The sequence below is a fragment of the Rhinoderma darwinii genome, unplaced genomic scaffold (assembly GCF_050947455.1).
Source record: "Rhinoderma darwinii isolate aRhiDar2 unplaced genomic scaffold, aRhiDar2.hap1 Scaffold_70, whole genome shotgun sequence".
Classification (NCBI taxonomy): domain Eukaryota; kingdom Metazoa; phylum Chordata; class Amphibia; order Anura; family Rhinodermatidae; genus Rhinoderma; species Rhinoderma darwinii.
Window position 1 is genome coordinate 589,198 of NW_027464260.1, and position 15,987 is coordinate 605,184.

Here is a 15,987-nt window from a genome sequence, read left to right on the forward strand (position 1 = left end):
GTAAATGACGGTTTCTATTGTAGGACAGCATGCAGAGATCTTAAAACCGGGAGAAACTGATACATAAAGTATATTGGAAAATTATATAATTTTTGATTATACAAAGAATAAGGGTCAGTTCACACGTTGCGTAAATACTATGGGTTTTCTGCAACGGAATTAGTTGCGGAAAATCCACAGCGTAATACGGTAGCGGCAAAGTGGATGAGATTTAAACAAATCTTTACGCTGTGTCACTTTACGCAGCGTATTCGCCCTGTGTGAACTCAGCCTAAAATTTATTTGCAGAAACCGAATACCCCTTTTTAATTTTTGAGTAGTGATTTTACGAGAATATTCGGACATAAAGCCCTCGCTGTTGTGTGTTACTCCCCGCACGTTCACATGGTGTCGCTCTTGACTCTTTCCATTCACACTTTTTTTTTTTGTTAGATTATATTGTTCTCTCCCATTATTAGGCTTCTTCCATTGAGTTGTGACACATTTCAGGCTGTCGCAGGTTCAAAAGTAAATGAATTGGTCATTAGTTCAACCTGTCAATAATTCTCCCCGTGTCCCATGTAGAAAAAAAAAAAGATCAATATGTCCTGGGGGCTTTAAATGAAAGTTGTTTTCTGTAACCAGAATGACCTAATTAACTTGTCCTTCAATGGAGAGAATAACGTGCCCGAGAATGACAAAGCTTGTTATGCCGTCTAATTAAGGGACATCACCCGACTTTGGGAGAACACCCAAAATTCACCAATTACGCCTTCGATGTTGCGGAATTTTTCCGGCTGGTCAGCACTGCGGCAGAGTACGTGTCTCGTCATCCTGAGTGGCCGCTCCGAAGAGGTCGTGATGAACTGTAATCGTAAAAAGAAGGAATTACCTCGAAGAATATGTCCTCGGTTCTATTTTATAACATAATAAATTATTTATTTATTATAAAAAAGTTTTTTTAATTATAATTGTTGCAATTTGGTGAGTTTGAAGTAAATGCATTAAACCCATTTTAGCTTCTATTTACCAGTTTTTATCATTTTCTTTTATTTTTTTGCTCCCCTCACGTTCATTCATCCAGAACAGGCAGTATTGTACATGCGTTATTTTCTACACAGGCCGAAATCCAACATGCATCAGTAAAATTCATAACCATTTTCCTAAAGTACAGCAGATAGGTCAAAAAAATCCACTTACCTATAAGTTGTAACTAAAGGGATTGTCTCCTCTCGACAACCAATCCCCATTTTGCCTATTAGGCCCTATTGACGTCATAGAGGGATGGTACCCTGCTCGAGACCCCTTATATGATCTAGAACAGAGAGCTTCTGACAAGCTGACTGACCCAGTCATCCATGTATCACAAGGAAGGCCATTCATTTGATTGGCTAGATGTAATACTTAATTTCACCTGTAGTGGCCGCTGCCGGGGAAGTGAGCAGCCGACGTTAACCTCTCTTAGCAAAATCTGCTACGTGTCGGGGAGCCAGACCCACTCTCATAGTAATGAGACGACACAACCCCTTTAAATATGTTGTGCTAGATTTACCATTGGTCCTGTATCATCCAGTGGCTTTAGAACCATTGAGAGATATGAGCACATGACCACGACCGTTGTGTTTATCTGCCCCATAGGATTTAATAAGGGGGAGGGGTGCCTTTTTTGTATTTTTTTTTAAGGTTTCTATTCAGAAAAAAACTATATTAAAAAAAAAAATCTTCCAATTTCATGTTTTTAACAAGTCCTGGATTCAGCTCTGTCCGATAATATATACGTATAGCTAAAAAAAACACTTATTGGAGGCTGGTTATATGATTATTATTGGTCGATTTTGTAATAAACAATTATAAATCATGTTTTTATTAAGTGGAAATCATTTTGTAAAATGAAAAAACTTCCTAAAAAAGTGATTGTTTTGTAAGACATCTTTGTGAATAAAGCATGATTAAATGGTAACTAAAACGTCATAGTGACGTGTCAGAAGTTTTGATCGGTGGGGGTCTGAGCACAGAGCCCCCCACCGATTGCTAAAAAGAAGCGGCAGAAGTGCTACGGTGAGTTCTGAGCTGCTTCGTTTCTGATTGGCTTTTCTCGGAAAGCCAAGCAGTTGGTGTACGGGCTCATAGACTTTCTATTGTGACCGTACACCAATTTCTCATCTTGCCGACAAAAGCCGATCAGAAACTAAGTGGCTCAGCGCTCACCCGAGCACTTCTGCCGCTTCATTTAAGTGATCGGTGGGGGGCTCAGACCCCACTGATCAAAATTTCTGACTTCTCACTATGACATGTCGGAAGTTTTTTGAAAGTGAAGTTAGCTTTTGATATATCTCGTACTTTTGCTCAATGAACTGGTGTCACGTCAAGATCTGACTAAGTCCTCATGCACGTGGCACTATCAAAAGTGTATAGCATACCCTTAAAGATCCCTTTGGCACCTCTCCTGCACAACAAGGCCACCGTCCACCCGCAAGCAGGGAACGGAAACATCTCCATTCATATGAAGTGGACTGTGCTAGGAATTTTTAATGCTTTTTAACATAAAGTTTTTATTTTCTTTGTTTACAGCTCAAATTTTTCCATCCATGTAAAAAAAAAAAATGAAAAAAATTGCATAGAATGGAAGGATCCCAGACCATAAGGAGGGATCCACATAGGATTATAGTCATCCCTTATGTGGATTTCTTATGATTTTGGCAGGAATTTTCCCGCCAATTTTGCTGTTCTCTGGTCAGATATGCCCAGGGTAGCAACAGCTGGCTATTGGATGCTGCTGGGGTCTCATGTGACTCAGCAACAAGGGAAGATCTTCCCTGGTACCCAGTAACCGGTAGGTCATTGGGCTTCTTTTGCTCATGTGACCTACCTGTTTGGGTTTAAATTGTGGCTTGTATCCAACCCGCAGCCTAAAGAAGGCGATACTTGGAAGCCCCACGCCTATCCTCCCTTATGTTATATATTTGTTATGTCACGGCTTTTTATTAGACTGGGGGTAAAATCAGTCTTTGAAGTAGATTGTTTTATGGATTGATTTTATGTCTGAGTTATATGATGTGTGTTTTATATTTATATATATATGTAATTTTATAAAATGTTTTCCTTTTTATAACGTTTTAATGAATAAAGAAGGCCATGTTTTACCACCCAGGTTGTCTATCTCTTTTATTTGATTTTGTTGCATGGTTGTAATTTATTGGGTAATGTATGATTTATATTCCCGTGTTTGTACTAGATAATGTCCTAAACGGGTTCAGAGTGTGATGGATGCAATAGATGGAAAATGGAAGTAAGTAGATAGTCCGACAGCTAGAGATTGGATAGATATAAATATTAGGCCCTCTTCACACAGTTTTTTTGGTGCCGATTTTGACGAGGAAACTGCGTCGGAATCCGTGCCAAAAAAATTCCCAAATCTTCTCCCATTGCTTTCAATGGGAATGAGAGGTGGGGTTCGCTCACGGTAAAAAAAGCAACATGTCCTTTCTTGAGGTGTTTTCCGCCTCAAAAACCCCCTTAAAATCAATGGGAGACTGAAAAAACCGCCACAGCGGTTTCGATGAGATAGGTATGCGGGATAGATATAGAGATCGATTTGGATAGATAGACAGATTAGACCAATATAGATACATGAGATACATACATTGTGGATCATTAATGGATTAGTAACGTTATTCTTTCCAGGTCACTTTTCTTCTACTGTCAGAGATGTGTTCACAAACAATTTAAACAACCTAAAGAAAGTATATAAAATCCCAGCGATCTCCAAGGACATCATGAAATGAATTATGGAGTTCACTTTCACCAGGAAGACTAACCTTACCCCACAAAAATGTGGAGGAGCTTCTGGTTGCTGTAGATCAGATGAATGTGTTCGGGTATGTTCACATGTTCACACGCCCTATTTACGGACGTAATTCAGGCGTTTTACGCCTCGAATTACGTCCGAAAAAAATGGCTCCAAACTTTTTTTTTACGCGCCGCTGTCGGTGTGTAAAAAGACACCCGCCTCAAAGAAGTGCAGGTCACTTCTTGGGACGTAATTGGAGCTGTTTTTCATTGACTCCAATTAAAACCATCTCCAATTACGTCCGTAAAAGACGCCGCGAAAAACGGGTGCACTTGTCAAAACGTCTGAAATTCAGGAGCTGTTTTCGCCTGAAAACAGCTCCGTAATTTCAGACGTAATTGGTATTGCCGTGTGCACATACCCATAGGCTGGAGTCACACGAGCATGTTCGGTCCGTAAAGGACGGAACGTATTTCGGCCGCAAGTCCAGAACCGAACACACTGCAGGGAGCCGGGCTCCTAGCATCATAGTTCTGTACGACGCTAGGAGTCCCTGCCTCTCTGCAGGACAACTGTCCCGTACTGTAATCATGTTTTCAGTACGGGACAGTAGTTCCACGGAGAGGCAGGGACTCCTAGCGTCGTACATAACTATGATGCTAGGAGCCCGGTCCCTGCAGTGTGTTCGGTTCGGGATTTGCGTCCGAAATACGTTCCGTCCTTTACGGACCGAACATGTTCGTGTGAATCCAGCCTTAGGCCGGATTCACATGAGCGTGTGCGTTTTGGGCGCGCAAAAGGTACATAAAAGCTCCATGTGTCAGCAGCATACGATGCGCGGCTGCGTGATTTTCTCTGTTTTTATGTTTGTAAACAGAAAAGCACGTGGTGCTTTTCTGTTTTCGTTCATAGTTTTGACTACTGTAGCGCGCATCCGTGACTTCAATGGTTGCGTGATGCGCTAAAAACGGGCAATTATAGGACTTGTCGTGAGTTTTACGCAGCGGACATATTCTGCGTGAAAATCACTGACAATCTGAACGGCCCCATTGACTAACATAGGTCCGTGCAACGCGCGTGAAAATCACGCGCGTTGCACGGACGTATTATACGTTCGTCTGAATAAGCCCTTAGAGATCATGGAGCTGTGCAGTAAAATGTTGAGACCTCGATCACTGTCCTGAACTTCACCACACAGCGTTATTGAACATCCGAGGAATAATTAGAACTATCCGCGATGGAAATTCCCTCAAGAAATCCCCCAGCCTGAGACATACTGTACTCCGTGTCAGAAGAACAAGAAGCTACAAAAAGAGAGACAACTGCATCCAGTCGATGTTCTTATCAACCAAGAGGTTCACAAGGTGAGAAGACTAGTTTACATTTTTTTTCAAGGTATTACTCTAGGGAGCGCTCCTGTTATCATCTTTGTCTCACACTGTATTTTCCTAAGGTACTGTATACATTTCACTTATTAATGCCGACCTAGCCAAGTGAGCACACAACAAAGTAAGCCTGCGCACCCAAATAGAGTACCAACCATCTACACATCATGCCAATTAAGGAGTTTTGCCTTTGCACAGTGCTCCAAGGGGAGCACAATACAACTTCAATACTGCAAATACCTAACCTGAACGTCACATCTGCACCTTCCTCTTCTCTTTTGAAGGTGTTAGTGTACAGAGTAGTCGGGGAATTGACCAGACATGATGTGCTGCCTTGTGGACTGTCCTATATTTCCAAAGCGAAGGAAAGATAGGTGGTCTGGCCAGTTGTAGACTTCATCCCTAACATCTGACACAGACCAAAATAAGTATTCGGCACTCAAAGCTAAAGTTTTAAGAAATCTCAAGTGCGCCAACTACAGTGGTCAGCCGCCATTCGGAACGAAGCGCCAACTACTGGATGTACCAGCAATCAGAACGGCACAGTGCCTGATGAAGGTCATGTAATGACCGAAGCGTCGCACTAAGCCTCTGGCATCTACAACCACTTGAAAAGAATCAAGATTTCTTCTTTAAACTTCAGCTTTGTGTGCCAAATACTTATTTTGACTACGATTGGGTTGGGACCCTATTCGTGCACCTACATCGTCCAGTGCGTTCTGAACCACTACTTATCTGGCACAGACCATCCTGGAGCTGAATGTCTCTGAGGCTGCTCTTTCAAAGTTGCTAATGTAGCTCATCTGGGCTCCATAGACCCAACCTTTATATAAGACTCCTAGAGAAATGGGTTAGTGAAAGAAAAAGGTAAAATTCAGATCCTGGAGGCCATTGAGTATGTCAACCTTTGGACCTTGATTGGCATCTACGCCATATTTTCAGAGTAATCCATCAGATGTCTCAAGAAGAACATTTTATGAGGAAAGGACAATGTTGATGAGATTGCAGGTCCTCCTGTTTCTAACTCAGATAATTATTAGCCAGCATCCAGGTAAATAGTGCATACAAAGTCCAGAAAAATAACCAGACGACTGTCCAGATAAACATTGGATACAGCGCCCAGAAATGGTGCATTGTGCCCCGATAAATATTTCCTTAAAAGGAATGTCCGAGAAATTAAACTAGTTGCATGGAATGTTTTGAAATGAAAAAAACAGCCATTACTCTCCTGTTAAATCCCCTGCGCCCATGATCTGGTGGTCAACCCGATGGGTTGATTGAAGAGACTACCCTACGTGGATAGACAAACGCTACAAAATTCTCACCCAAAAATTAAGATATGGAATAAGTTACCCCCTTCTATGGCAGATCGAATAGCCGTAATTAAAATGATAGTATTACCCCAGTTGTTGTATCCATTGATTAACAGTCCCATATGGATAGGAGAAAAGACGTTTAAATGCATAGAAAGTTTAACCCCTTCCCGACATTTGTCGTAAGTATACGACATGGAAAGCCAGTGCTTGCCGCAAAATGTCATATACTTACGCCAAATGTAAGTCGGTGCCATCATCGCCGTATCTCAGCTGTATCTGACAGCTGACATCCGGCTGTAATGGCGGGAACAAAAATTAGCTTCGATCCCCGCCATTAACCCCTTCAATGCAGCATTCAAACATGATCGCTACATTTAAGCTGTTTGCAGCTCATCGGAACCACAGCAAGGAAATTGCCGGGGTTCCGGTGGCTGCAATAGCAACCGGAGGCCTAATACTGGCCTCCCAGTCTGCCTAGCACGGAAGCCGGTCAAGATCCGCCGGCGGCGGAGCCTGATCGGCTTCCGTAGCCGCCGGCAAGATGGCGCCGACTCAGGAGCTGATCCGGCGTCATCAGCGGTGGAGGTCACCTGTATATTACAGCTGACATCCACATGAAATGGCAGGAACCGGAGCTAGCTCCGATCCCTGCCATTAACCCCTTTGATGCAGCAATTGAAAGCGATTGCTGCATCTTAGCGGTTGCTAGCAGATCGCCAGCCCTGACAGGCAATCAGGACTTGCGACTGCTGCTATGGCAACAGGAGACACAATGGCCTCCTGCTCTGCCATTACGGAAGCCGATTAGGCCCCGCCGGGAGGCGAAGCCTAATCGGCTTGCTGTCAGTGAATAACTGACAGATCTAATACATTGCACTACGTAGGTAGTGCAATGTATTAGAAAAAAACTAAAGCTGACAGTTGGACCGTCAAGTCCCCTAGTGGGACATGAGAAAAAGTGTAAAAAAAAGTATCAAAAAGTGTAAAAAAAAAGTGAAAAAAATAAAAGTTTGAAAACAATAAAAGTTTCAAGTAATAAAATAAAACACAATCGCCCTTTTTCACTTATCAAGTCCTTTATTGTTGAAAAATAATAATAAACCATATGTATTTGGTATCGCCGGGACTGTAACGACCTCAGGTATCAAAATATTATATATTGCACACGATGAACAACGTAAAAAAAAAAACGTAAAAAACTTTACCAGAGTTTCTGTTTTTTGGTCACTTTGACCTACATATATTGGAATAAAAAGTGATAAAAAGGTTGCACGTATCCAAAAATGGTACCTAGAAAAACTATAGCTCGTCTCGCAAAAAACAAGCCCTCATACAGCTCCGTCGACAAAAAAGTAAAAAAGTTATGGTTCTCACAACTTGGCGACAGAAAAAATACATTCTTTTTACAAAAGTGATTTTATTGTGCAAAAAGTTGTAAAACATAAAAAAGTGCTATAAATTAGGTATCACCAGAATCGTACGGACCTGCAGAATAAAGTTAACATGTAATTTATAATGCTTGGTGAACGCTGTATAAAAAAAACTAAAAAAAAAGCTATGCCAGAATTGTATTTTTTTGTTTACCTGGCCTCCCAAAAAAATAGGATAAAAGGAGATCAAAAAGTCGCATGTACCTCAAAATGGTACCAATAATAACTACAGCTCGTCCAGCAAAGAAACAGCCCTCATACCGCTATGTCTATGAAAAAATAAAATTAGTTATGGCTCCAATAAGTCAGGAAAGAAAAAATATGCAGTTGTGCCCGAGGGGAACATTTCTTCTGTTTCAAGAGGCGATTTACCAAGGACCTAAAATTAGGGAACCAGGAAGGGCAGGGCCCAAACATATCTGCTGGAAGCGAGGGTGCCCGTATTATACCAGGACAACACTTTCCTAGCAAAATTCCCCAAACTGCAAAGGTGCGGAGTGTGGACCAAAAGGGGGATAAGAAAGGACGCCATATATCAGTGCGACACTGGCCTGTGCAGAAAGGATTGCTTCACAGCGTAACACACATCTATGGATCATTTTATTGTTTTTTTACCCCATTATTATGCCACCTGACTATGCCACTGATGTACTCTGCCCAGCTTACATGTACCCCCACATTATAAATGGAAACACCAGCAATAATCAAACAAATCTACTACCAAGCAAAATCCTCTCTCAAAAAGCCAAATGGCGCTTCCTCCGCTCTGAACCCTACAATGTGCCCAAACAGCAGTTTACTTCCACATATATGGCATCTTCATACCCGGGAGAACCCTTTTAACAATTTTTGGGGTGTGTGTCTCCAGTGGCATAAGCTGGGCACGACATATTTGCCACTGAATGGCATATCTAGTGAAAAATATAAATTTTTAATTTGCACCATCCGCAGTGCAATCATTTATGGAAAAGACCTGTGGGGTGAAAATGCTCACTACACCCCTTAATAAATGCCTTGAGGGGTGTTGTTTCCAAATGGGGTCACTTCTCAGGGGTTTCTTTTTATTATTCCACATCTGAGCCTCTGCAGTTGTGAACCAATACTTTGTAAATCGACAAATTAGGCCTCAATTGTACATGGTACGGTTTCACTCCTGAGCCTGGTCGAATGTCCAGGCAAAAGATTAGGGCCCCATGTAGGGTGTTTCTAAAACCGGGAAACACTGCATAATAATTAGAGAGCTGTCTTGTTATGGTGGCACAAGCTGGGCACCACATATTGGCATATCTATGGAAAAAATCCCATTTTCACTCTTCAACATCGAGTGCACACTAAATTCAACAAAACACCTGCAGGGTTAAAATGCTTACTACACCCCTAGGTAAATGCATTGAGGGGTGTAATTTCTAAAATTGAGTCACTTCCGGGGGGTTTCCACTGTTTTGGGCCCATAGGCGCCCAGAAACCAATCCAGCAACATTTGCACTCCAAATGGCGCTCCTTCCCTTCTGAGCCCTGCCGTGTGCCCAAACAGCAGTTTATGACCACATAAGGGGTATTGCCGTACTCGGGAGAAATTTCATTACAAATGTTGTGTTCTTAAATTCTTTTATTTGTTGGGAAAATGAAAAATGTTGCGCTAAAGCTACGTCTTATTGAAGAAAAAGGATTGTTTTTATTTTCACTGCCCAATTCTAATAAATTCTATGAAACATCTGTGGGGTCAAAATGCTTACTACACCCCTAGATGAATTCCTCAAGAGGTGTAGTTTCCTAAATGAAGTCACTTTTTGGGCGTTTTCATTGTTTTGTCCCCTCAGGAGCTTTGCAAATGCGACATTGCCTCTGCAAACCATTCCTGCTAAATGTGATCTCCAAAAGCCAAATAGCGCTCATTCCCTTCTTAGTCCTGCCGTGTGTCCAAACAGCTGGTTATTACACATGTGGGGTATTTTTTTACTCGGGAGAAATTGCCTTACAAATTTTGTGGTGCTTTTTCTCCTTCAGTCCTTGTGGAAATGAGAAAATATTTGCTAAACCTACATTTTTTTTGAAAAAAATGTAGATTTTTATTTTCAGGGCATACTTCCAATAATTTCTGCAAAAAAAACTGTGTGGTCAAAATGCTCACTATACCCCTAGATCATTTCCTCAATGGGTGTAGTTTCCAAAATGGGGTCACTTGTGGGGGGTTTCCACTGTTTTGTCCCCACAGGGGCTTTGTAAATGTGACATGGCCTCTGCAAACTATTCCTGCTAAATTTGAGCTCCAAAAGCCAAATGGCGCTCCATCCCTTCTAAGCCCTGCCGTGTGTCCAAACAGCCAATTATTACCACATGTGGGGTATTGTTTTATTAGGGAGAAATTGCTTTACAAATTTTGCAGTGCTTTTTCTCCTTTAGTCCTTGTGGAAACCTACATTTTCTTTGAAAAAATGTAGATTTTAATTTTCACGGCCTAATTCCAATAATTTCTGTAAAAAACCTGTGCGGTCTAAATGCTTACTATACCCCTAGATAATTTCCTTGAGGTGTGTAGTTTCCCAAATGGGGTCACTTTTGGGGGATTTTCACTGTTTTGGCACCGCAAGAGCCCTTCAAACCTGACATGGTGCCTAAAATATATTCTAATAAAAATAAGGCCCCAAAATCCTCTAGGTGGTCCTTTGCTTCTGAGGCCAGTGCTTCATTCCAGTAGCATGCTACGGCCACATGTGGGATTTTTCCAAAAACTGTAGAACCTGGACAATAAATATTGAGTTGCATTTCTCTGATAAAACCTTCTGTGTTATAAAGAAAATTGTATTAAAAATTTATTTCTGCAAAAAAATATGAAATTTGTAAATTTCACCTCTACTTTGCGTTAATTCCTGTGAAATGTCTAAAGGGTTAAGACATTTTCTAAATGCTGTTTTGAATACTTTGAGGGGTGAAGTTTTTAAAATGGGGTGACTTTTTGGGGGTTTCTAATATATAAGGCTCTCAAAGTCACTTCACAACTTAAAGAGGCTCTGTCACCAGCTTATCAAATCCCTATCTCCTATTGAATGTGATGGGCGCTGCAATGTAAATAACAATAACGTTGTTTTTTTTTTTTTAAAAATGATCATTTTTGCCCAAGTTATGAGCAATTGTATATTTATGCAAATGAGCATTTCAAAGGACAACTGGGCGTGTTTTCTTGTATTTCCAACTGGGCGTGTTTACTTGTTTCACCAACTGGGTGTTGTGAATAGAAGTGTATGACGCTGACAAATCAGCATCATACACTTCTCATTGTTCCAACTCAGCTTCTTTCACTGCAGAAATACAGCGTGACGTTACCCACAGGTCCTTCAACCTTGTCGTCGGACAAAGAAGATACATCGGCTCCAGGCATCCAAATATGCTCGTCTCTAGGGAGTTTGCTATGCTTACCTGCACATACCCTGCACTGTACTCCCTGACGCCTGGTGCTGATGTGTTTTCTCTCTTCCGACGCCAAGGTTGAAGGACCTGTGGGTGACGTCATCATTCCCAGCCAGCTTCCCTTCACTGCAGACACAGCGTGACGTCACCCACAGGTCCTTCAACCTTGGCGTCGGAAGAGAGAAGACACATCCGCTCCAGGCGTCAGAGTACAGTTGAATTTGTAGCAGCATCACCATGTGCAGGTAAGCATAGCAAACTCCCTAGAGACGAGCATATTAACCTTTTGGACGCCTGGAGCCGATGTATCTTCTTTGTCCGACGACAAGGTTGAAGGATCTGTGGGTGACGTCACGCTGTATTTCTGCAGTGAACGAAGCTGAGTGGGAACGATGAGTAGTGTATGATGCTGATTTGTCAGCGTCATACACGTCTATTCTCAATGCCCAGTTGGTAAAAACACAATACACTCACAGTTGGTAAAAACACAATACACGCCCAGTTGGAAATACGAGAAAACACGCCCAGTTGTCCATTGAAAAGCTAATTTGCATAAATATAAAATTGCTCATAACTTGGGCAAAAATTATCGTTTAAAAAAAATAAAAAAAAAGGTTACTGTTATCTACATTGCAGCGCCCATCACATGCAATAGGAGATAGATTTAAAAATCTGGTGACAGAGCCTCTTTAACTGGCCCCTGTAAAAATATCCTTTTGAAATTTTCCTGAAAATGTGAGAAATTGCTGCTAAAGTTCAAAGCCTTGTAACGTCCTAGAAAAATAAAAGGATGTTCAAAAAACGATGATCTAAAGTAGACATATGGGGGATGTTAATTAGGAACAATTTTGTGTGTTATAACTGCCTGTCTTACAAGCAGATACATTTAAATTGAGAAAAATGCTAATTTTTGAAATTTTTCGCTACATTTTGGTATTTTACACAATTAAATACTGAATATATCGAGCAAATTTTGACAGTAACGTAAAGTCCAATGTGTCACGAGAAAATAATCTCAGAATCGCTTGGATAGGTGAAAGCATTCCGAAGTTATTACCACATAAAGGGAAACATGTCAGATTTGAAAAATGAGGCTCTGTCAGGAAGGTCAAAAGTGGCCAAAGAGGGAAGGGGTTAATGAGGGAGCTAATTTGGAGAGGAAGGAAACCCAGGATGAAGTTAAAATACTTGATGGATAGAGGAGAAGAGGGTGGACTGGCAGTACCTGACTTGAGAATATATTTTTTGTCAGGACAGTGGAGAAATATTTTGAGTGGGAAACAATCTCCGTTTATACAAAATATTAGTAAGTCTAGTAGGGACCATCTTCAGAATATACTTCAGGTAATGGAGTCCGGGCAATTGAGAAATTGTAAGGAGTATCCAACAATATAAACAGAAACTGTGGGAGGGATCCTCCAGCTCACCTTTGATGCAGGTTTTCTGCGCTCTGAACCTGGATCTCCGTGACGGCTCACGGTGTTGAAGACAGGGAAAACGAAAGAATAGAGGATCCAGCGCAATTAGTTAAAATAGAACATTGTTCCAATTTTATTTGGGGTATTTAAAACAAGATCAGTCCCGAGTGTAATGCTTAGAGGTAGATAGATAGATAGATAGATAGATAGATAGATAGATAGATAGATAGATAGATAGATAGATAGATAGATAGATAGATAGATAGATAGATAGATAGATAGGTGCCTACGCGTTTCAGACGCACACCACGTCCTTCCTCATGGCTTTTTGTTAAATGACAAACTATCAGGGGGAGGTTTATATCCGGTTACCTGCAGGTGGTAATTAAAACTAGTAGCTGAAACTAGTTCAGCAAAGTAATGCTGTTGGTTCAGCAAAGTGATGCTGTCCAGCATATTGGTTTTTAAACACAAGAGGGCGCACAACTGGCTTGAGCAATTTATGAATGGAAGCTATGTATCGTAATGGAGCTGTCCAGCAGAATGGTGCTGAACTGAAACGCCGGTGAAGTGTTATGTTGTTATTCTATAGTAGTTGTCATGTTTATCATATTATTGACACTGAAAATGTCCAAAATGATGGGGATACCACAATATTCTAGTTGTAGCTTAATGAAATGGTATTTCATTTGTAAGGCTGACGGATATAAACCTCTTTTATGCTCACATCGAGAAATTAAAAATATGTATTATAGGCTAAAAAATACAGTATTTCAAACATTTTAAAATAAGTTCTGAACTGAAAAGATTACTATAATTAAGTATTTGGGGCAGATATCAGTATTATTTTCTTACTCATGGATACTATGACAGGTGGAAATAAAGTACATCGTACAGAATAGTATGACCCGACAAATACATGAAGCCAATCAGATGGCACTATAGTTACAGTATTGCTTTATTAGCCAAGCTTTTGATATTTTTAGTTTGGTATTAATTATTCTATATTATTTTTGTTCATTATTTTTGTTCATTACTCACAATTAGGAAATTATACACATTATGAAGAATAATATATCCCGACAAACGCATATGGTCGTTTAGATAGCGTTGTAATATTACTTTGTTGACCAATGTTTTAAAGTTCCTAAATTTGTGTTACTGGGTCTATATTATTTTTATTCATTAGAAATGGAACATAAGTTCTTTTCTGAAGTTTAATCCATCGGGGATCCTCGTTTTTAGAGTTAATATCCAGTAGGGTTCTCGTGATAAGATTTTGTGTTTTATGTTCTCCCCTCTAGTTGGTATTTTTACTTTTTCTATGGCATAACATTGAAGGCTTGTAGTAGATCTATTATGTTGGGTTATAAAATGTCTTGCAACATTGGAAATGTTTGCAATGTTTGGATTTTTAATATAACCCAGATGTTCCAATATTCTCACTTTAAATTTACGGCTGGTACATCCTATGTACATGAGATTGCATATATTGCACTCTATAATGTAAATTAGTGCTTCACTATTACAATTGATGTGATTTTGGATTGTAAAGTTAGTTACATTATCTGAGTCTCTGAAAGTTTTTGTTGGTCTAGCATATGAGCAAACTTTACAGGGATGTGAGCCGCATCTAAAGAAACCAGCATAATGAAGCCAAGTAGGTTTTGAAGTGTTTAAAGGGAGAACAGAGGGAGAAAGAACATCACCTAAAGACGGAGCTTTTCTGGGTACTACTTGACAACCATCCTTCAGGATATCTGACAAGATGTCGTCTTCCCATAAGGATGACTAAATTTCTTTGGACAATTTTCTTAATGGTATTGAACTGAGTACTGTACTGTAACACCAGGGTGGGTATATCTCGGATGATATTTTTGTTACATTTTGGTTCAAGGAGTCGATTTCTAGGTTTATTTTCTACAATGGAGGATGCTCTTTTTAAGGTCCATTCTGGGTACCCTCTTTTTCGTAGTCTCCTTTCTATTTGTTGTTGTTCCACTTGGTAATTGCTATCGTCACTACAATTTCTTTTGGCCCAGTACATCTCACCCACAGGGATTGATGATGTAGTCTGTTTGGGATGACTGCTTGTTGCATGCAGGATGGTGTTTCCTGAGATGGGTTTGCGATAGGTTTTGGTGTTAATTATTTCTCCTGATTGGCCTGTGAGTTCTAGATCTAAGAACTGAATAGTGTTTTTTTTTTGGACCAAATGGGTGAATTTTAAGTTAAATTGGTTGTCATTCAGATAGTGTATAAAGTTAGGGATGTCTGATATATTACCCTCCCATATAAATAGCAGGTCATCAATGTATCTTGAATACCAATTGATGGATCTGCCAAAGGGATTAGCACTAGAAAAGTTGAACAATTCCTCCCACAAGGCCATCACAAGATTTGCCAGAGAGGGGGAGAACTTAGCTCCCATTGATACTCCAGTCAGTTGTAAATAGAATGTACCATCAAATTTAAAGAAATTGTGTGTCATAATAAACGTGAGTACCTCAAGTATGAAAGATTGTAATTCATGGCTATAGGCACTATGTCTGAGTAGATGATATGTTCTAGTGCCCTCTGAGCTATATGGTGAGGGATACTGGTATAAAGAGAGATCACGTCACCGCTCAACCATGTAAATTCATCTTTCCACTTTTTATCTACAAATGAGCATAAAACATCTCTTGTATCACGTAAATGGCCCGGGGTTTTTACTGCTAGAGGTTGTAGCAGGGAATCTAACCATTCCGAGAGTTTTTCTGTCATTGAACCTATCCCTGACACTATGGGATGCATGGGAGGAGGAACTATACCTTTATGTGTTTTGGGTAATGCGTGCATGATTGGGATAGTAGGGCATTGTACAGTAATATATTCTGATTGTTTTTTTGTCAGTGCTCCACTATTTAGCCCATCACTTATAAGTTTATCAAGTTTCAGAACTTATTTTAAATTGTTTGAAATACTGTATTTTTTAGCCTATAATACATATTTTTAATTTCTCGATGTGAGCATAAAAGAGGTTTATATCCGTCAGCCTTACAAATTAAATACCATTTCATTAAGCTAAAACTAGAATATTGTGGTATCCCCATCATTTTGGACATTTTCAGTGTAAATAATATGATAAACATGATAACTACTATAGAATAACAACATAACACTTCACCGGCGTTTCAGTTCAGCACCATTCTGCTGGACAGCTCCATTACGATACATAGCTTCCATTCATAAATTGCTCAAGCCAGTTGTGCGCCCTCT

At 40.2% G+C, this 15,987-nt stretch overlaps 1 protein-coding gene across 4 annotated transcripts in view; it reads left to right on the top strand.

The window, feature by feature from the left end:
- Window positions 1-934, top strand: part of LOC142728935 (uncharacterized) — a 500,634-nt gene extending 499,700 nt beyond the window's left edge. For all 4 annotated transcript variants that reach the window (XM_075849175.1, XM_075849174.1, XM_075849177.1 and 1 more), the window contains one exon: window positions 705-934. In XM_075849175.1, the coding sequence (XP_075705290.1) occupies window positions 705-909 (205 nt within the window). In that variant the 3' untranslated portion in view covers window positions 910-934. The remainder of the gene's footprint in view (window positions 1-704) is intronic.
- The last annotated feature ends 15,053 nt before the right edge of the window (window positions 935-15,987 follow it).